Here is a 22,711-nt window from a genome sequence, read left to right as displayed (position 1 = left end):
AACTGCAAAAGATAACAGTATTTTGTCACTACAAGGCATTAAGATATATGCAGAATTAAAATGAATGACAACAATAATACAAAAGATTAAAAGGTTTAGATGGATTTAAAACGTTCTAAGATCCTACTTTTTTTTTTTTTTGTATGAGAAGTGGCAAAAGTTATGGTTTATATTTGACTTTAATAGGTCAAGGATAGATTCTGTAATCTTTAGGGTACACATTAAAGATATACCACTGGCAAACATATAGAGATAGAAATGAGAATTAAAAACACCTGATTAATCCAAAAGATGCAGGAAAGGACAGAAAAAAGAAAACAAATATGAGAAAATAGAACATGAATCCAATTATATGAGTTATTTATATTTAATATAAAGATTCCAAAAGATAAAGATTGTCAGAATTGCAAAACAACAAAAAACTATATGCCAACTGCAAAAAAATCTTAAATTAAGACCAAAGAAAGGTAGAAAGTAAAGGAATAGACATACACCAATGCAAATAATAAGGCACAGAAAGTTGGCATATTTACACTAATAACAGATACCACAGACATTGAGGCAAGAGGCATTGTTAGAAGTAAAGAGGGACATCTCAAGATGATAAAACATTCAATTTATCATGAAGATAAAAGAATTCTAAACTTATATACAGGACTTCCCTGGTGGTCTACTAGTTCAGAATTTACCTCCCAATGTAGGGGACATGGGTTTGATCCCTGCCCTGGGAGACCCCACAAGCCTCAGAGCAACTGAGCCCACAAAGTCTGCATGCCTAAAGCCCATGCTCTGCAAGAGAAGCCACCACAATGAGAAGTCTGTGTTCCACAGTGACGACCAGCTCTCGTTCACCGCAACTAGAGAAAGTTCATGTATAGCAAAGAAGACCCAGTGCAGTAGAAAATAAATAAATATATAGTAAACAAAATAACTTATGTGCATGTAATAGGATACCTTCAAAATACATAAATCAAAATTTGATAGCACCAAAAGGAGAAATACACAAATTCAACTCAGAGTAGGACTGTTTAATAAACCTCTCTTCATAACTGATAAAACAAGCAGACAAAAATAAACAAGAATATAAATGGTCTGAACTACAAACTTGACAAACGTGACCTAACTGTATATATAAGGCAATATATAAGAATATCAGCATTTACATTTTTTTAATGCCCAAAGAATATGTATAAAATTAACCGTATGGCATGCAGTAAAAACAAAATTACAACAAATTTTGAAGAACTAAAATCATCCAACATATCTGATCACAATAAAATTAAACAAAGTCATAAACAAAAAGATAATTAGGAAATCTCCAGATATTCAGAAATTAAGCAAAACTTTCTAAATAACTTAAGGATTTAAATTTCAAAGATGAAAATTAAACTAGATAATTGAGAAAAATCAATGAAGACAGACTTGATTCTTTATAAGAATAATAATAATTGATCAACCCTGTGGAGGCCATCAAAATGTGCCTCTCAGATCTGCCATGGGCCATAACTGACCGATGGAACTAGCTATGTTCTGAATCCATCACTGCTTTCATGCTGGGTCCATGCTTCCCAACAGCAGGGGACTGAGCACAGCAGGAAGGCAGTGGAGTTTTTTTTTTTTTTTTGCTGTCGCTTCATTTATTTATTTTTTGGCTGTGCTGGGTCTTTGTTGTTGTATGGGCTTTTCTCTAGTTTCAGTGAACAGAGTCTACCCTCTAGTTGGGTCGTGCAGGCTTCTCACTGCTGTAGCTTCTCCTGTATAGAGCACAGGATCTTAAGCATGCAGGCTCTGGGTTGTGGCATGCGGGCTCAGTAGCTGTGGCTCCCAGGCTCTAGAGCACAGGCTCAGCAGTTGTGCCACATGGGCTTAGTTGCTTCACGGCACGTGGGATCTTCCTGGACCAGGGACTGAACCCAAGTCTCCAGAACTTGGCAGGCAGATTCTTTACCATTGAGTCACCAGGGAATCTCTGGAATCCTATTCTTGAGAGGTGGGACTTCGTTCGACAGCCTGGCTTGATGAGCAACTATGGATTGAGGAATCCTCACTGATGCTGTCAAAACTTTACTGTATTACAACCTAAGCCTCTTCCTACTTTCCTTCTTTCCTACCTACTTTCCTTCTCTCTAACACAGGGAACAGACCTGCATCACAATTTGACAGGTCTCTTTGCCCCCTCTGACTGCCATCTTATTATCCTTCACAGGTGTTTCCTTCAATAAATCTTTTGATGTTTAACTTCATCTTTTCAAAAATGTAAACAATTAATTATCTGTGGCTGGCTGGGTCTTTGTTGCTGCCCACCAGCTTCCTTTAGTTGAGGCGAATAGGGGCTATTCTCTAGTTGCGGTGTGCAGGCTTCTGTTTACAGCGTCTTCTCTTGTTGATGAGCACAGGCTCCAGGGCACGCAGGCATCAGCAGTTGTAGCATGCTGGCTCAGGAGCTACTGTTCATGGTCTCTAGACCACAGGCTCAGTAGTTGTGGCACATGGGCTTAGCTGCTCTGAGGCATGTGGGATACTCCTGGACCAGGAATCTAATCTGTGTCTTCTGCATTGGCAGGTGGACTCTTAACCACTGGATAACTAGGCAAGTCCCTCTAATTTCATCTTGGCATCTACTTCTTGGAAAATCCTAACTAAAGTAAACTTCTAGGAAGTGATCAAGGAAAAGAGCAGAAATTTAATTCCAAGATCAAGAATTTAAAAAACAACATTATAAATCCTATAGTAAGCAGGAAGGTGAGAGAATAGTATGAATGATTTTATGCTAATAGATTTTAATATTTAGATGAAGAAAATTCCTAGAAAAAGCACAATTTATCAAAACTAGCATAGAAAGAAATGGAAGCTACACATTCTGATTCAATGAAAGAAGCTGAATCTGCAATGAAAAGTCATCCAACAAAGTACTTCCTAGGCCAGGACATTTTGAAGGGTGAATTCTTTATAATATTTACATAAAACTAACATCAGTGTAATAAAACTCCTCTAGAACAGAAAAAGGCGCTTATCTAATTCATTTTATAAGATCATCATAATGTTCCTATCCAAAGTAACAAAATGTTACAAGAAAGGAAAATTATAAGGCAAACTCTCTCTAAGCAACACTGCAAAAATCAGAAACAAAACATAATTAGATCAAATCCAATGATCTAATAGAAGAATATCACAATTATATTGGGATTATCTCAAGAATGCGAAGGTGGTTTTACCACTCCAAAACCAAGCTATAATTCACACATTAAAAGGAAAAAAAAAAGAAAGAAATCATATAGCAATCTTAATAGATCAGGACAGTTATTGGATAAAATGCAACATTCCTTCATGAATAAAAAATAGTCTTAACAACAATAAAATTCTTAGTAAACTATTACTGGAAGGAAACTTCCTTAATCTGATAAAGAATATCGACAAAGAGAATATAGCAAATATCATTTTTGATGAAGTGCTGAAATGAGACTTCACCTGTTAGAAATGAGACAAAAATGCTCAAAATAACTATTTCAACTGTATTTATATTTGATATGCTGTACTGTGCTAGATAATACAGTTGATAAAAAGTCTGAAAGAAAGCAAACATCTGTGGGACTTCCCTGGTAGCTCAGTGATAAAGAATTCACTTGCCAATGCAGGAGACACTGGCTCAATCACTGACAGGAGAAGATCCCCCACGCTGCGGAACAACTGAACCTGTGTCCTAGAGTCTGTGCTCCATGACACGAGAAGCCACCGCACTGAGGAGCCCGCACATCATAACTAGAGAGTAGCTCCCGCTTGATACAACTAGAGAAAGCCCATATAGCCAAAAAAAAAAAAAGTAAATATTTGGGAAAGAAGCAAAATTGTAAATCTCTAAATATTCACAGATGATATCATTATATATATAGAAAATCCTACAGAACCAACAGATACATTACTAAAATGAAAACAAAGTCACTATAAAAAAAATCTATACATCAATAAAAAACAAGTAGAAGCTGAAATCTAAAAGGATGTCATTTAAAGAGGGGAAGCAACTTAGCAGCAGCACCAGCAGCACTAAAAGACAAAAAACCTGGAATCTTACAAAGAGATATTATAAGACGATTACACTGAAAATAACAAACATTTTGAGAACAATTAAAGACCACTTAAAATATCAGAGGGAAATACTCTATGGATTAGAAAACACAATATTATAAAGGTATCAATTCTCTCTAGCTGAAATGCAGATTCAATAAAATCTCAAAAAAATTCTATTAAGAATTTGACACAAAAAATAAAACTTGAGAGGAGGTGATAATAAACAGATTCTGGAATTTATGTGGAAATGCAAAGGACCAAGAAGAACCAAGAGAGTCCTGAAGAACAAAGTTAGAAAGCTGATAATAATCAGATAATAAAGGTGATTATATAAACTAAGTAAATGACAATGTAAACCAGTATAAGAATAAAGAGACAATGGAATAGAATAGTCAAGAAAAAGAATCACAGATACAAGATCATCTGAAATATGACAAAGGTATCAATTTAGTGCCGTTAGGAAGACGATGATGGGTCAACTGGTTATTCATATGGGAAAAATGAATGAATCATGCCTTCTGGATCACATCATATACAAAAACTAGCTCTAATTCTAGATGGACTGTGGATCTACATGAAAACTTTTTTTAAAATAAAACATTAGGAAAAAATAACAGGAAAATATGAAGACATGAGCTTGGCATATGTAAAGATTTTCCTCAAAAAAACAGCAAAGTTTATTTACCACAGAAGAAAACACTATAAATTTGACTATATTAAAATTAAAGGCTTTTCTAAGATACTTGCATCCTAAGGTTCACTGCAGTACTATTTACAACAGCCAGGACATGGAAGCAACCTAAATGTTCATCCAAAGAAGAATGGATAAAGAAGATCTGGTATACATACATACATACATACATACATACATACATATATATATATATATATAAAATGGAATATTACTCAGAGTAGTCATAAAAAAAGAATGAAATAATGCCATTTGCAGCAACACAGATGAACCTAGAGAGTGTCATACTGAATGAAGTCAGAGAAAGAAGGACAAATATCATATGATATTGCTTACACGTAGCATCTAAAAAAAAAGCGTACAAATGAACTTATCTACAAAACAGAAATACAGTTACACATGTAGGAAACAAAACTTGGTTACCGGGGGAAAGGGCAGGGAAGATAAATTAGGAAATTGTGATTGGTATAACACACTACTATATATAAAATAGATAACTAATAAAGACCTAACTGTAATTAAACTCGATTCAATGCTCTTTAATGGCCTTTATGGTAAAAGAATCTTAAAAAGAGTGATATATGTATATGTATAACTGAGTCACTTTGCTGTACAGCAGAAACTAACACTACAGTGTTAATCAGCTATACTCCATTAAAAATTACATTAGTTTCAGGTGTACAACAAAATGATTTGATATTTACATACATTGTGCTTCAGGAAATAAGAATACAAAATAGAATTTTACAGTAAATAAATAAAGGCTTTTCTAACCAAAGACTTGCATGTTGACTGTAAGAATTATAATCAATAAGACAATCAAATAAGCACAAAAACTTAACAAGAACTTCACAAAACTAGATATTCAAATGTTAATAAGCAGACGAAAATGTGCCCCACCTCATTACAATAGGAAAATTTTAATTAAAAGCACAATGACATACTAGTATATACTCACCAAAATGACAAAACTAAAAAGATGGACAGTATCAAATGCTGGTGAAAATGTGAGGGGGAAAAGTCATTCTATATAAATTAGTACCGTCAGTTTGGAAAATTCTGAATTGTTAACTATGGTAGTGGTTACATAAACATATGCATTTGTCAAAACACAGAAAGTGACACTATAAGGAGTAAATTTTTTACTTATTTAAAAAACAATTATCCTTCAATTAAAAAATAAATTAAAAAAAAAACCCAGATATGAAAGGAAATCAAAGTAGAATACAAACTCTAATAAATATAACTATTACAAATGAATAATGTAACCATATTGAAGTGGATGGAATAATAAGAACTAACTTAGAGTTACTTTTGGATAACACCATCTTGACTGCAGGGAGATCAAACCAGTCAATCCTGAAGGACATCAGTCCTGAATATTCAATGGAAGGACTGATGCTGAAACTGCTATATTTTGGTCACCTGAAGCAAAGAGCTGACTCATTGGAAAAGACCATGATGCTGGGAAAGATCGAGGGCAGGAGAAGGGGATGACAGAGGATAAGATGGTTGGATGGTATCACTGACTCAATTGACATGGTTTGAACAAACTCCGGGAGTTGGGGATGGACAGGAAGGCCTGGCGTGCTACAGTCCATGGGGTCACAAAGAGTCGGACACGACTGAATGACTGAACTGAACTGAACTGACTAGATACCACAGGGTCAAAGACAAAAATAACTGTAAACTAACACTGTATGTCAAGGAAATATGTTTCACACAAGGGTATGGGAAAGCAATTAAAAACTACTTTGTTGTTTAGTTGCTAAGTTGAGTCCAATTGTTTTGTGACCCCATGGACTGTAGACTGCTAGGCTCCTCTCTCTATGGGATTCCCCAGGCAAGAATACTAGAGTGGGTGGTCATTTCCTTCCCCAGAGGCTCTTCCTGACCCAAGGATTGAATATGCATCTCCTATATTGGCAGGCAGACTCCTTACCACTGCGCCACCAGGGAAGCTCAAAAACTACTTTAGGATGAAAAAAATAGTAAGTATAGCTTATATAACAAAACCAGAAATTTCAATATCAGAGTGAGAAGTTATAAATAAGGAAAGGAAGACGGTCAGAAAGAACTTTATTGTGCCAACAATAAAATGCAATCAAAGGTATCAGTCTGAACTCATGGAATTTAAATATATACATGGATAGAGAAATAAATATAAACAGGTGTAGAGTCATGGGTCAGAGAAGGCAGTGGCACCCTATTCCAGTACTCTTGCCTGGAAAATCCCATGGACGGAGGAGCCTGGTAGGCTGCAGTCCATGAGGTCGCCAAGACTCGGACACGACTGAGCGACTTCACTTTGACAGGACTGAAGCGACTTAGCAGCAGCAGCAGCAGCCAATCTATTTGTAAGAGGGCCTAGAAGCAATGATTCTTAAGTAGCAATGAGCATATCTAGTACCCAGATTTGGGTTTCTAAAAACATGTGCTAGTAAAAGGAGCTGGAGTTATTTGAAGAAGTAGTTGAACATCTTATGTTGTGAAAAAGGAAGGTAGTGCTTAAAAAAGTATGGGGACAGAGCAGGATAAAAAGCCTATATATTGGGTGATTCTATTTTAAAAAGAAGCAAAACAAATTGTGAGCAGTAGAAGTGAAAATAATGGGTAAATTTGGTGGGGGTAATGATTTAGGAGGGGAGTACAAGGTGTGGGTTCTAAAGCGCTAGAAGGGTTCTTCTACTTGATTTGATGGTCACTGGCATAGGTATGAAAATCGTAGGTATGATGTGCCAACATAATGAAAATCTGAACCAGTTGTGTATCCGTACTATATTTCAAAACAAACCATATAATCTATTTTATATTTTGATTACAGTGGCTGTTCCATGTTAATTGGTAAAATATATGTGCATTCTACCATATGTAATCTATACCTTAATAAATCTGATTAAAGGTCCTTTAAAAATAAATTCTATGATGAGGAGAACATTTGCCTAGTGTAGGCTGTCTTCCATTTTGCTTTCTAGCTTTGATAGAAAGGTGGGTGTTCAAAGAAGTCTCATTTCTTGACAAGCCTGAGATCACTAAACCATACAAACCATGCCCCAAAGATAATACTTTGTCAGGAACAAGACAGTTTCACATATGTCATTTTAAATTATTTTGAACCTCTGGATTAAAGAACTTTGTCTTTTGTGGTTACAAAACATTTTAAATGGAACATGAATTAATAAGTTACCTTTTTACGTTAATAGTTAAGAAAAATACATATTGTGTAAAACCTTATCTGGTAAGAACTTTTTCCTAAGAATGCCATGCATAGATGTTCGGAAAGAATGCTACTTAATTTGTTCCATCCACATCATTACCAGTACCTATGCCAATAAGAACAAGATTTAAAATTGGTTTGGCTGTAGTGGAGAACATTTTCAAAGTGATTTATAATAATATTTTATAGCAGTAGCAGTTGTGATGATGTGCTGACATTATTCTTTCAGCTGCTGAGATTGTTTTTCCTTTAGAGTTCGCATTTTCTTTTGCACACCTTCTGTGCTTTATGCCTACCAGAATTGCAAATCACACTGAGCTTTTCTTAGAGAGTAATAGACAGCCTTGAGTGTTTTCAAAGAACATGAAAACTTAACTAGCAAATGGGGTGACAAGTTTAAGGACTCAAGAACATGAAAACAAAAAACTTCAATAACCCCATTTACTCATAAGAAAATGACAAAAGACACTATGATGTGTCTATCCTAAATTACGAACTTCCCAGAGGCAGGAGACTATTTAAAGTAGTATGTATATAGATTGCTTTTTATTGTGGATGAGTCCTTGTTACTTTGTGATTTATTGAGAAGGAGAAGGATTCAACAAGGCCTGACTTATTGAGGCATCAGATGCTTAGCTGCTAAAAGATTTTGTTTCCATTATCCCACAGGATCATAGAACTTGAAGCAACGTTATCAAATCACCTAATCCAGTGGCTCTCAAAGTGAGAGAAGAGGATAGTAGCATTGCTATATCACCTAAGGGGCTTCCCTGGTGGCTAAAACAGTAAAGAATCCGCCTGCAATGCTGGAGATCTGTTTAAGATTCCCTGGGTCAGGAAAATCCCCTGGAGAAGGGAATGGCTATTCTAGTATTCTTGTCTGGAGAATTTCATGATCAGAGGAGCCTGGCAGGCTACAGCCCATGGGGTTGCAGAGTCGGACTTGACTGAGTGACTAAGTGCACACACATTATCACCTAAGGGAGTTTTTTCAACAAATTCACAACCTTGCACTTCTCTTCCCCCAGACTCTATCACCTCCATTCTTATACATCTTCTTGAGGATATATATTCTAACTCCTCACAGGGATGTATCAGGTTGAGGGGAAGGTGTTTTTATGAAGGGAGGGCAATATTTACCAAAAGCCCATTAGGTGATTCTAATATAACAGCACCAGTTTTCCAATTGAGAACCTCTGACCTAGTCTGTTTTTTTCTTTTAGGGCACAATTACAATTCAAACAGATCAGAAAGCACTCTGGAAGTATTCAGAAAAGTCTACAGCTTATTCTTCAGTGTCCCTATTTTACTGTCTCATAACAGCTACTGTGTAAAATGTGTTATTTTCAATTCAGAACAAAAGTCCTATTGCTTCTTCCAATTTTCTATGATATATTTAGTACAGAAACTTGGAAAAACTTAAACTTGCTATGAAGATATAAATATGTATATATGTGCATATATGTACATATTTATACATGTGTATGTAGAAAATCTTTTTTTCCACTACAATCCTTATTTTAGTAAGATTATATTTATGTTAATATTTGAAGACCTTATTAGCAGCTGCTTTGCGGTAGGTAATCTTCAGTCTTAGTTTTTCTAAAGTTTATAGACACAGAAATGATTTCCCTAACCTGACTCCCATGTTGCCAACAGGTTCATTCAACATTTATTAAAAGGATCAAAATGGATAGAATCAACTTTTCTTTCCTGCCTTCATCCCTAGTCTCTTGCTCATTATTTTCCAGTCCCTCTCCAATCCCCTCAATCCCCAAAAAGCTCAGAACTCAATTAGCCTGCAAGCAATGAACCAATGATTACTATGTGACAAAACCTCTGGGCTGGAAGGATAGAGGATGGATTCCCAAATGAAATAGAAGTGACCAAAAACAAAACAAAAAAGGAGTAAGTGGAAAAGTCTTTAGATTCACAAGCAATTTATGGAAGAGGAATTCAAAGAATTACATTTATAATATAAGAGAAAACAGTTTATTGACTCTATCTCAAAAGGAGAAAGGTCTCCAGAATTAAATACCAAGAAACTAATTTTGTTACATTATTGCTAAATGCCACAAACTTAGCAATGATCATTTAAAAGTACTCTACAGCACAAGGTTTAAGGAACAATGATTCCTAATTAGTGTTTTAATAAGTGTGTTAGCATTGCCTTGTAACATTCTGGAATGTCACTTACAGTAAATTAAGGGATACTTTCTTTCCCCATCTTCCATTAGTATTTTAATGCTAGGAGGTGGGAAAAAGCTGATCCATATTCAAGAGGGAAGGAGGAAAAACAATAACAAATTGGCATCTCTTCTGTGAATTGCCCCACAGGCCAAGCATTTTTATGTTCTTAATCATTATTAAATGACTTAACATGACACCCAGAGCCTGGCAAATGATTGCATCCTGACATAAGAACGAATTACAAATGAAATGAAAGATCAAGCCGTATTAGAGGATTGCCTCTGGGAAATGAAAATCTTTAATTCTCTTTTATTATTGACATTTATTTGGCTGCCATGAATAACAACACAGCAAAGAGATTCAGCTATGCTTCTGCATTGAATAGCTTATCCCAGGGCTCAAAACTGCATTAACATTTATCATGTTTGCTTTTGTAGCTGACACCACTGAACAGATTCTCTATCCATCTTGTATTTATCATGCATTGCAGATATAGTGCATCCTCTAATTTAAGTTCATTTTCATAGAGTAGAAACAGCAAAGATTAGCCAGTGTCTTTCCTCAAATAAATTCCTGCTGGTAAGCATCCCTAAGCATGGTTTAATAGATTTAATAAAGAACAAAATGAGTTGACAAGGAAATTCAGTCATAGGAAGGGGAGGCTAATTTTAAAGGTTTCAATTTTGGGAAAATTGTGCAAATTCACAATGAGGAAGACACTTGTACAATATGTAGATCTGGAATATATAAAGCCTTAAAATAAATGTCTCCATAAAGAGCAACAAATTGCATGTTTTGAATCTGAAGGCAGTATACCAGTTCCTGTAAGATAAAAAAATCTGCATGTTTTTCACTTTTCCAAAAAGAGTTCATTGCTAAGACAGGAAGAGGCCACATGGTATAGGAAGACAGCAATCCAGGTAGTTATTATTAATGCAGGGCTATCTTTTCATGACCCTTTTCTCCTTTGTACACATTTACAACATGGCTTTTCCTGTCACAGCAATTAAAGATTATATACTACCTGGTGCCTTTGCTTACATGATCCTCTTTGACTGGACTGCCCTCCTTTCTTTAAGTTCCTCCCAAAATTCAAGACTTAGCAAGGATATCAGTGTGTCTTAGGAAAGGTCCTTAATAACTCTGAATTTTGTCTGAAAAATTTTTTTTTTACTTTTCTTTCTGTTTCATTTACTTTTAATTATGGAGACTTTAAAACATATGAAGAAGTGGAAGTAATAACATAATAACCATCCCCCATATATCCATCACCCAGCTGCCACAATTATTAACTCATGACAAACCTATTTCTATAACAGTTATAAAATAGATGGCTGAGTAAAAACAGAAATGAGGTTTTCTTCTTGAAGTTTAAAAATAACAAAGTAACTTATTTCTGAATTTTACTTGCTCATAATCAGATAAGTTTATTTTATTCAAGCATGATACTTGGTAAGTAAAATTTATTTATTTATCTATTTTCAGGAAAGACATTTCTAGACTGACAATATCTCCAAAATTTCAAAACAAATAAACAAAATCAAAGTGGATTTACTCAACTGAATTTTAATAAATATAAGTTCTTGAAAGATTTTTTTACTGGGAGAAGACAGCTGTATTTATTAAAATAAACAATAAAAGGTACATTTTTACAGACATAGAACAAACAGTCCTCAAATTTGCAAAGGACCACAAACTACCCTGAATAGCAAAGCAATCTGGAGAGAAAGAATGAGGCTAGAGGCATCACACTTCCCGATCTCAAATGACATTACAAAGGTAGAGTAGTCACAGCAGTACAGTTCTGCTGAACAAGACACACACACAGGCCAATGGAACAGAACGGAGCCCAGAGACAAACATGCGCATAAGGTCAATTCATTTATGACAAAAGAGCCAAGAGGACACAAGAGGGAAAAGATAGTTTCTTCACAATAAGTGGTATTGGGAAAACCAGACAGCCATAGGCAAAAGAATTCATTTATGACAAAAGAGCCAAGAGGACACAAGAGGGAAAAGATAGTTTCTTCACAATAAGTGGTATTGGGAAAACCAGACAGCCATAGGCAAAAGAATGAGACTGGACCACCATCGTGCAACATACATAAGCATCACCTTAAAGTGAATGAAAGACTGGAAGCCAAGACTTGAAATCAAACAACTGTTAGAGGGAAACAAAGGAGTAAGCCCTTGACATTGGTCTTGATGATTTTTGGATTTGACACCAAAAGCAAAGGCTAAAATAACAATAATAAGTGGGAGTTAAAACTAAAAAACCTCCTATATAGCAAAGGCAACTATTAACAAAGTAAAACGCAACCTACAGAATGGGAGGAAATATCTCCAAGTCATATACCTCATAAGGGGTTAACATCCAAAATACATAAAGAACTCATACAACTCAACAGCAAAAGAGCAAACAATCCAATTTAAAAAGGGACAGAGGATCTGAACATACAGTTTTTCAAAAGAAGACAACAGATGGCCAATAAGTACACGAAAAAGGTACTAAAAATAACTACTCATCAGGAAAATACACATCATGCTTGGGGCTGGTGCACTGGGACGGCCCAGAGGGATGGTATGGGGAGGGAGGAGAGAGGAGGGTTCGGGATGGGGAACACATGTATACCTGTGGCGGATTCATTTTGATATTTGGCAAAACTAATACAATTATGTAAAGTTTAAAAATAAAATAAAATTAGAAAAAATAAATAAATAAATAAAACACTTTAAGAAGTTAAAAAAAAAAAATTATAATGAGGTATCATCTCAGACCTGTTAGAATGGCTAAACTACCATAAAGATAGGAAATACCTGTTGGCAAGAATGTGGATAAAAAGGCATCTTTTTGTACTGTTAGTGGAAATGTAAATTGGTGCCGCTGCTATGAAAAACAGTATGGAGGCCCTTCAAAAATAAGTAGAACTACCATAAGACTCAGCAGTTCTACTTCTGCATCATGAACGAAACAAAAACACTAACCCAAAGAGATATCTGCACCCCCATGTTCGCTATAGTGTTATTTATAATAGCCAAGACATGGAAAACACCTATGTGTCCACTGATAGACATTTAGGATGGACAGACTTCAGAATGGATAAAAATAATGTGGTATATATACATCAGCTCACGCATGTGTGCACACACACGGTGAAATATTATTTAGCCACAAAAAAAGGAAATGCTAGTATTTGAAACAACATGAATGAAACTTCAGTACTCTACACTAAGCAAAGTAAGTCAGACAGACAAAAACTGCATGATCTCACTTATATGTAGAATTAAAAAAAAATAATAAAAAACTCCAAGTCACAGATACAGAGAACAGATTGGTGGATGCCAGCAGCAGGAGTTGGAGGAGGGGGTGACAGTGCGTAAAGTACATGGAGGAGATTTTAAAAAGAAAAATGTACACTGCTTTGAGTAATTTATAATAGAAAGTATATAACATTTTAAAATAATGATTAATCTCCATAATACCGGGTTTTCCCCACAGCTTCCCCACGTACCTGTAGCCAGTATGGTGTCCTCTCTCCCTTGGGTGAAAATCACAATTCGCTGCCTCTTTGAGTTGACTTTTGGCAGAGCCTGTGTCTTTCTGGCTATTTCTTTAATGTCTTCAGTCTATTAATAGAAAGGAGGAAAAATATGCTCATAACCAATACAATAAACTAAAATTTTATAGTAGATTAAGGATTTAGTTTCTCATGCTCAAAATAAGAGAGACTTGATCATAGAATTACATAAAAATTTTAACTACATACAGAAGCAAACAGAATAGTACAACAATCTTCAAGGAACCTATCATCAAGCTGCAATGATTTGAAATTTATGATGAATCTTATTTCTATTTATCTACCTACCTTTCATATTATTCTTAAGGAAATCTCAAATACTATATAATGCCACATGTAAAATGCTTTATTATGTATTTCTAAAAGGTAATGATTCAAACATAACCATCTATTATATTATATTTTTAATTAATGATAATTCTTTAATATCAACAGAAGTCAGTTTTCAAATTTCCAATTAATGAGAGAATTATAAAAAAGAGTATTACTGAATTATTTTAGAGGCTTACAGAGAGAGCATAATTATGCTGATTCTGGAAATAATGCAGTTAATATAATAAATTTTTCAAAGAACTAAAATGAGATGCTAACCATTTTCTAGAGACTTAGCTTTTTTAAAGATAAAGTTTAAAAAAGTACAAATTAGTTCTAGAAACCCTCACGCTGTTTTTCATGATCACACAGGCTGCAAAGTTTTACATCATAAATGTTCTGTCTTGAAATCTAATTCTTGAGCTATGGGTTAGATTTTTAGAATCATGTTTTCAACTTTTTTGAATTAAAAAATGTATTTTCATTAGCTTTTTAAAAAACTAATTTATTGTATTTTTCTGGTTACGCTGGGTCTTCATTGCTGCGTGCACGCTTTCTCTAGCTGCAGTAAGCAGGGGCCATCCTCTAGCTGTGGTGTGCAGACTTCTCACTGCGGTGGCTTCTCTTGCTGTGCAGCACAGATCTAGGCACACGGCTTCAGGAGTTGTGGCTCCTGGGCCTAGAGCTTGCAGGCTCCAGTACTCGTGGCAGGTAGGCCCAGCAGTTGTGGCATGTGGGCCCATAGTTGCAGTGAACAGGCTTAGCTGTTCCTCGGCTTGTGGCATCTTCCAGGACCAGGGACTGAACCTGTGTCTCCTGCATTGGCAGGCAGATTTCTTATCCACTGTACCACCAGGGAAGTCCTCAACAATTTTAGATAATTTAAAAACCCATGTTTGAATTCAGAGGGCTGCTAAAATTGTGCATGGTCTGGAGTTTGTTGGTAGCTTCTTCTATCACTGTGCAAAGTTTAAAAAAGGTATGGAGAGAGAAATATATACCAGAGTGGAAATATATCTAATAAAAGAAATTAATTAGGATATATAGGACAGAAAAATTTAGGTTGGCAAAGCAGACAAGTCACAGTGGCTACAGACAACATCAGAAACCATTATGTTTTTAAAGGTATGACAATCTTTAGTGAAATATTTGTATGCTGTTTAGTCACAAAATACTTAAGATTCTGGATGATATATGAATCTAAGCTTCTCCTAAACCTAACATCATGATTCCTGAGGACTGCTATTTCTGAAAAAAAAAAAAAAAGTCTTTTGTGGTTGGACAATGCTGCTGACCTTTTAAACATGCTGACTATTTCACTTTTGTTTGCTTATTTTAGAAAAGAACTATGCCTGAAACTCTGATAAGATGAGAAAAGAAATTCCCTCAGTTTGAGGGGAAAGACTATTAAAAATGACCAGTAACATTTGAAAGTGAAGTTGCTCAGTTGTATCCGACTTTTTGTGACCCCATGGACTGTAGTCTACCAGGCTCCTCTGTCCATGGGATTTTCCAGGCAAGAATACTGGAGTGGGTTGCCATTTCCTTCTCCAGAAGATTTTCCCAACCCAGGGACTGAACCTGGGTCTCCCGCATTGTAGGCAGACACTTTACCATCTGAGCCACCAGGGAAGTCTATCCCCCCAAATGACAATGTCTTATAATAATAATGCTTCTAATAAATATATACATTAAAATTACATATAGTATTCAAATCTCTTTACTACAGACTTATTTCACTAATATAGGATTTTTGCTTATGATTGAGTACAGTTCATTTTTAGTAAAGATAGGAGGCAAACTCCAGAAAGATTCACTTTACCACCTTAGGAGTAGAATTTTATGCATGTACTGGATGATTTTTAAGTAGAGATCCTTCTTAAAAATGGTATAAGGAATAAATTAAGAGTGAGATTTGGTTGCCTTATACCAACCCTGTGAAAAAAGAGAATGTTTTGTGGGAGTTTTGGTAACCTAATCAAAGCAACATTTTTAACATGCCTCAAGTTAAACCTTATAAAAACAGCAATTCAAGATTGAAACAAACTTTTCAGATATAAAAGATAAATTTTCACAGAAAGAATAAGCTTTATTCTATTTGTATCCATATCTATAGCTTCATTGTGCACCAAATCAAAGTATCCCACACTAAGCTTTGAGGAGTCATTGTTTTGCCCTCAACAGATGATTCCCATCTAGTATAAAAGCTTTTCTTAAAACTTCAATTTTGTCTTCCTAGCAACATATATTTCGAGTTCTGTAAAACTTGAAAACATGAACCTCTTCCTTATCTCCTGGTAGTTCTTTCTCCCATATATCTGCTCTAACATATCTTAACAGAATGATGGAATTACAAGGGATTTTAGAGTATGACACAACTGGATTTACTAATTTTGATGTTGTTGTTCAGTTGTTCTGTCGTGTCTGACTCTTTGCAACCCCACAAGCTGCAGCACGCCAGGCCTCCCTGTCCAACACTCCCGGAGCCTACCCAAACTCATGTCCAATGAGTCAGTGATGCCTCAACCATCAGTGAGATCCAACCATCTCATCCTCTGTTGTCCCCTTCTACTCCTGCCCTCAATCTTTCCCAGCATCAGGGTCTTTTCAAATGAATCAGCCCTTTGCATCCGGTAGCCAAAGTATTGGAGTTTCAGCATCAACATCAGACCTTCCAATGAACACTGACTATAGGAAAAACCATAGCTTTGATTATATGGACCTTTGTCAGCAAACTAATGTCTCTGCTTTTTAATATGCTGTCTAGGTTGGTCATAGCTTTTCTTCCTATTTGTGTGACCTCAAATAGTAAATTCTTATACACAGAAGATCTGTATAAAAAAGATCTTAATGAACTGGATTACTACAATGGTGTGGTTAGTCACCCAGAGCCAGACATTCTGGAGTGTGAAGTCAAGTGGGCCTTAAGAAGCACTGCTGTTAATAGAGCTAGTGGATGCGATGAAATTCCAGCAGAACAATTCAAATCCCTAAAGGATGATGCCATCAAGGTTCTGCATTCATTATGTCAGCAAATCTGGAAGACCCAGCAGTGGCCCCAGGACTGGAAAAGGTCAATTCTTATCCCAATCCCCAAGAAGGGTAGTACCAAATAAGATGCTAAACACTGGACAGTTGTACTCATCTCCCATGCTAGTAAGGTCATGCTTAAAATCTTGCATGCTAGGCTTCAGCATTATGTGAACCAAGACCTTCCAGATGTCCAAGCTGGGTTTAGAAAAGGAAGAGAAACTAGAGATCAAATTGCTAACATTTGCTGGATTATAGAGAAAGCATGGGAATTTCAGAAAAACATCTATCTCTGTTTCACTGACTATGCTAAAGCCTTTGACTGTGTGGATCATGATAAACTGTGGAAGGCTCCTAGAGAGAGAGGAATACCAGATCATCTTACCTGTCTCCTGAGAAAACTGTATGTGGGCCAAGAAGCAACAGTTAGAACCCTTTACAGAACAAGTGATTGGTTCACGATTGAGAAAGGAGTACGACAGGGCTGTTTGCTGTCACCCTGTCTGTTTAACCTATGCACTGAGCACATCACGAGATATGCCAGGCTGCATGAGTTACAAGCTGGAATCAAGATAGGCAGGGGGAAACATCAGCAACCTTAGATATGCAGATGATACCACTCTAATGGCAGAAAATGAAGAGAAACTAAAGAGTCTCTTAATGAGGGTGAAGGAGGAGAGTGAAAGAGCAAGCTTAAGACTAAATATTAAAAAACTAAGATCATGCATGGCATCCAGCCCCCCTTACTACATGGCAAATAGAAGGGGAAAACACAGAAGTAGTGACAGATTTCCTCTTCTGGGGCTCCAAAATCACTGTGGATGGTGACTGCAGCCATGAAATCAGAAGACGATTGCTTCTTGGCAGGAAAGTGATGACAAACCTAGACAGTGTGTTGAAAAGCAGAGGCATTATACTGCTGACAAAGGTTTGTATAGTCAAGGCTATGGTCCTCCCAGGGGTCATGTACAGTTTTGAGGGCTGGACCATAAAGAAAGTAGAATGCCAAAGAACTGATGCTTTTGAACAGTGCTGCTGGAGAAGACTCCTGAAAGTCCCTTGGACAGCAAGGAGATCAAACCAGTCAATCTTAAGGGAGCTCAACCCTGAATACTCACTAGAAGGACTGAAGCTGAAGCTGCAGTATTTTGGTCATCTGACGCAAACAGATAACTCAGTGGAAAAGTCCCTGAATGCTAGGGAAGATTGAGGACAGAAGGAGGAGAGGCTATCAGAGGATGAGACAGGCTGGATGGCATCACCGACTCAATGGACATGAGTTTGAGTAAACTGTGGGACTTGGTGATGGAGAGGGAGGCCTGGCGTGCTGCAGTCCACGCAGTTGCAAAGAGTTGGACATGACAGAGCAACTGAACAGCAAAGCAGGTAAATATACCTCTCTGAAACTCCATTTTCTCATCTACAAAACTAAGACAATAGTAATTGTGTTAAAAGATGTTGAGAGTGAAGTATGCTAAAATTGATGGGTAAAAGTCTGAAGAGAAACAGGGTATTTGCTTAGTCTTATAGTCTCTCCCTCTAAACTTATTCATTACAGAAGGAAAAATAGAAATGCTAATAGTGAAGAAGGTTGACAGACATCCCTTTACCCCAGGGATCAACTTTAGTGATGCTTAAATTAGTGGGTAAAATGGGATATCTGCACAGGTATCACCCCCAAGATATTTTATCAACTACAATGGGAAAATACTTAACTTCATAGAGCATAAATACCACCTTAACCTAGTGATCACAGTTAACATCACCAACAGTAAGACATTGGGATATCATGTATATCCCTGTTATGATGCACTGATAAGGGCACAATGCTGCTGCTGCTGCTAAGTCGCTTCAGTCGTGTCCGACTCTTGTGTGACCCCACAGACGGCAGCCCACCAGGCTCTGCCCTCCCTGGGATTCTCCAAGCAAGAACACTGGAGTGGGTTGCCATTTCCTTCTCCAACGCATGAAAGTGAAATCGCTCAGTCGTGTCCGACTCTTTGCAACCCCATGAACCGCAGCACACCAGGCTTCCCTGTCCATCACCAACTCCCGGAGTCCACCAAAACCCATGTCCATCGAGTTGGTGATGCCTTCCTACCATCTCATCTTCTGTCATCCTCTTCTCCTCCTGCCCTCAATCTCTCCCAGCATCAGGGTCTTTTAAAATGAGTCAGCTCTTTGCATCAGGTGGCCAGAGTATTGGAGTTTTAGCTTCAATATCAGTCCTTCCAGTGAACACCCAGGACTGATCTCCTTTAGGATGGACTGGTTGGATCTCCTTGCTGTCCAAGGGACTCTCAAGAGTCCTCTCCAACACCACGCTTCAAAAGCATCAATTCTTCTGTGCTCAGCTTTCTTTATATTCCAACTCTCACATCCATACATGACTACTAGAAAAACCATAGCTTTGACTAGGTGGACCTTTGTTGGCAAAGTAATGTCTCTGCTTTTTAATATGCTATCTAGGTTGGTCATGAATTTCTTCCAAGGAGCAAGTGTCTTTTAATTTCATGGCTACAGTCACCATCTGCAGTGATTTTGGAACCCCCCAAAATAAAGTCTTCCACTGTTTCCCCATATATTTTTGCCATGAAGTGACGGGACCAGATGCCATGATCTTAGTTTTCTGAATGTTGGACAAACCTAAATTGAGGGACATTTTACAAAATGACTGACAGGCAGTGTTCAAAAGCATGAAGATCATGAACAACAAGGAATGCATGAGAAATTGTCTGATAAGAAGAGACTAAGAAGACAAATATATGCAATGTGTGACCCTGGACTAGATTGTGGAAGAGAAAAAAGAAATTAGAGGAAAAACTGGTGAAATGAGAATAAATTCTATAGTTCAGTTACTAACACTGTACTAATGTTGACTTCCAGGTTTTGATCATTATACCTTGGTTCTGTAAGATGTTTACATTAGGGGAAGCTAAGTGAAGGTATCCAGAAATTCTCTGCACTATTTTTGCAAATTTTCTGAATCTAAAATTGTTTCAAAATAGAAAGTTTAAATAGTTTTTTTGTGTGTGTGTATGAGGAGGAAAAATAAGGTAAGTGAAAGAGCTGAATGTAGTATTTAGCACATGCCAAGTACTTAATAAATATTAATGTATTTCCTATATTTACTGTCATTTAAATATGCTCCAAAACTGTCAAATCCTAAGTTGCCTGAAAATCCCTAGAAAGGACCTCAAGAATTTTTTTTTTGGCTGTGGTGGGTCTTCAGTGCTGCCCATAGGCTTTCTCTAGTTGTAGCAAGTGGGCTCATATTTGTAACACATTTAGTTGCTTAGTTGCTCAGCAATAGGTAGGAACTTCCTGGACCAGGGATCGAACCAGTGTTCTCGCATTTCCAAGAGGTGGATTCTTAACCACTGGCCCACCAGGGAAGCCCTCTGAAGAGTTCTGAGTATTGAGAATTCAATTATGTTATCCAGTAAGGGAGGAGAAAGAGAAAAAAGGAAGAAAAAGTAGAAGGAAGCTCACAATTTAAATATGAGCCATGTATAAACAGCTATGAGCACTCTAAAATACTCATTACCTCTTAACCAGTCTAGACAGTATGTATTACTATGTCCCTATTTTATAGATGCAGAAAGCAAGAGCCATGTATATAGCTCTAAAATATTCATTAAATCTTAACTACTCTAGGAAATAGGTGCTATTACTATATCCCCATTTTATAGATGAGGAAATTGAGTCACAGAGAGGTTAAGTAACTTCCCAAGGTCATAAACATACTAAGAAGTGGAGCCAGGACTAGCATCCACAAAGTCTTGATTCCAACACTCTTCCCTGTTATCCACAGATCATACTGCGTCTATGAATTCTGGTTATGTGATTTCTGTTGTGATCACAAAACTAAAGCATCTTCATGTTAAATAATTATATGGAACAGTCACAAGTCACTGCTGATCCTGCATTTAAACATGATATTTTTCTTAATTATTCTGGTTTGTATTTTACCCTAGTGAATTTCAACTTCTGAATTTCCAGATATTTCTCATTTTCCAAGGTCATTTGAAAATCTGATTTCCTCCTCCAATATGTTAGACTGTGAGAAAGAAGTTTAGTTTATAAAGATTACCAGATTCAAGACAGCTGAGCTCAGATTCTGATTCCATTATCTGTTAGCTATGTGACTCTGAACATGTTATGTAGTTTATTTTTTTTCTGTTCAACTGATATGGCAATACATGCCCTACCTACCCCTCCAAGGTTTGTATGAATATTAAATGTATTAATGATATGTTAGAAAATGTTTTGTAAACTTTGAATCATTTCATAAATGTCAAATTATGCTTTTATTGTCACTGGTGGTCACACACTTTAAATTTAGCATTGTTTTCCAAATTAATATATTGTCTTCATTCCATTTTTAACAAGCTGATGATACAAATGTAAAAGAATACTGTCACCACCTATCTACTCCTATAGAAAAGCAAATATGGTGTTCATACATATCGCCCCATTTAATCACACATATTCTGCTTCGTGTAATAATCAGGGTGGTCATACGATGTGTCAGTCTCCATCCTGTCTCATACCACTTCCTCGCCACTCATTCCTTTGCAGGTGCACTGGCCTCCTGTCACCACCTGGAGTGCACAGTACATTATGCTCTCTTGTGTCTAAAGTCCTGCGAACTCTTGTTCCCTCTGTCTGGTTTGTTTCCCTGTTGCTTGTTTTGCTTTTTTCTGTCATAGCTAGATATTTGTGTTTTTTAGTTTTACTTCCTCAGAGAGTCACTCCAATGATCAGAGTATCTAAAATAGGAGACTCCCACCTTTTCCTTTACCGTACACTTTCATTCTTTCTATCTTGTTTTCAGGGTCTATCGAAGTGTTAGGCACAAAGTAAGTGCTCAGCAAGTATTTGTTGAATGAGTAAGTGATTAAATCAAGAGAATCACGACTATTATATCTCTTTCTGTTAACTGAGTGCTTTTTTAACTGTTATCACTTGGGACTCAGTCACTTAGGGAAGCAGCACTGTACTCTATCAACAAACATGATCTAATTTAGTGTCTCATTTCCAGAAACTCTTGGCGATCGTTCACTGTGCATTCTTTCTATTTGTGAGGAACACAGGAACATTAGAAAAATCTTGGAGAACTTTTGGTAATCAATACCTTCTGAAACGCTCTGTGGACTTACTATCCAGTGCTAATCAATGGAAGTTTCTGTGAGGATGTCATGATCTACATCTGTCCAATATGGTAGTTACTATCTACATAGGCATGCACTTGAGATGTGCCTACAGACTAAGGAACTGAACTCGTAATTTTATTAAATTTAAATAGCCACACACGCCTTGTGGATGCCTATTGGATAGCACTTTCAATACTTTCTTCTCTCAGTGGTATAAGATGATAGAGCTGTCATTGGTCAGAGAAAGACTACAAGCCTGGAAGACTCTGGGCAGAGTCATGGGCTGCAGGGAAGTGGGAAAATGGAAAAGGATTGCTTTATTTCCTCTATGGTTAGAAGTATTATATTTTAGAGCTCTAAAATAAGAAAATTAAAATTTGCTGCTTGGAGTAAAACCGAGTAACTGATACAGTAGAAAAGGTGTGAATTCTCCTCATCGTTTGGCATATACTCTATTGCACTGAGAATGAGA

At 36.7% G+C, this 22,711-nt stretch overlaps 1 protein-coding gene across 6 annotated transcripts in view; it reads right to left on the bottom strand.

The window, feature by feature from the left end:
* Positions 1-22,711, bottom strand: part of ADK (adenosine kinase) — a 551,072-nt gene that overhangs the window by 79,613 nt on the left and 448,748 nt on the right. For all 6 annotated transcript variants that reach the window (XM_061405841.1, XM_061405844.1, XM_061405846.1 and 3 more), the window contains one exon: positions 13,676-13,790. In XM_061405841.1, the coding sequence (XP_061261825.1) occupies positions 13,676-13,790 (115 nt within the window). The remainder of the gene's footprint in view (positions 1-13,675; positions 13,791-22,711) is intronic.

Source organism: Bos javanicus, chromosome 28, assembly GCF_032452875.1.
Source record: "Bos javanicus breed banteng chromosome 28, ARS-OSU_banteng_1.0, whole genome shotgun sequence".
Taxonomy (NCBI): domain Eukaryota; kingdom Metazoa; phylum Chordata; class Mammalia; order Artiodactyla; family Bovidae; genus Bos; species Bos javanicus.
This window is presented reverse-complemented; position numbering and strand designations above follow the sequence as displayed.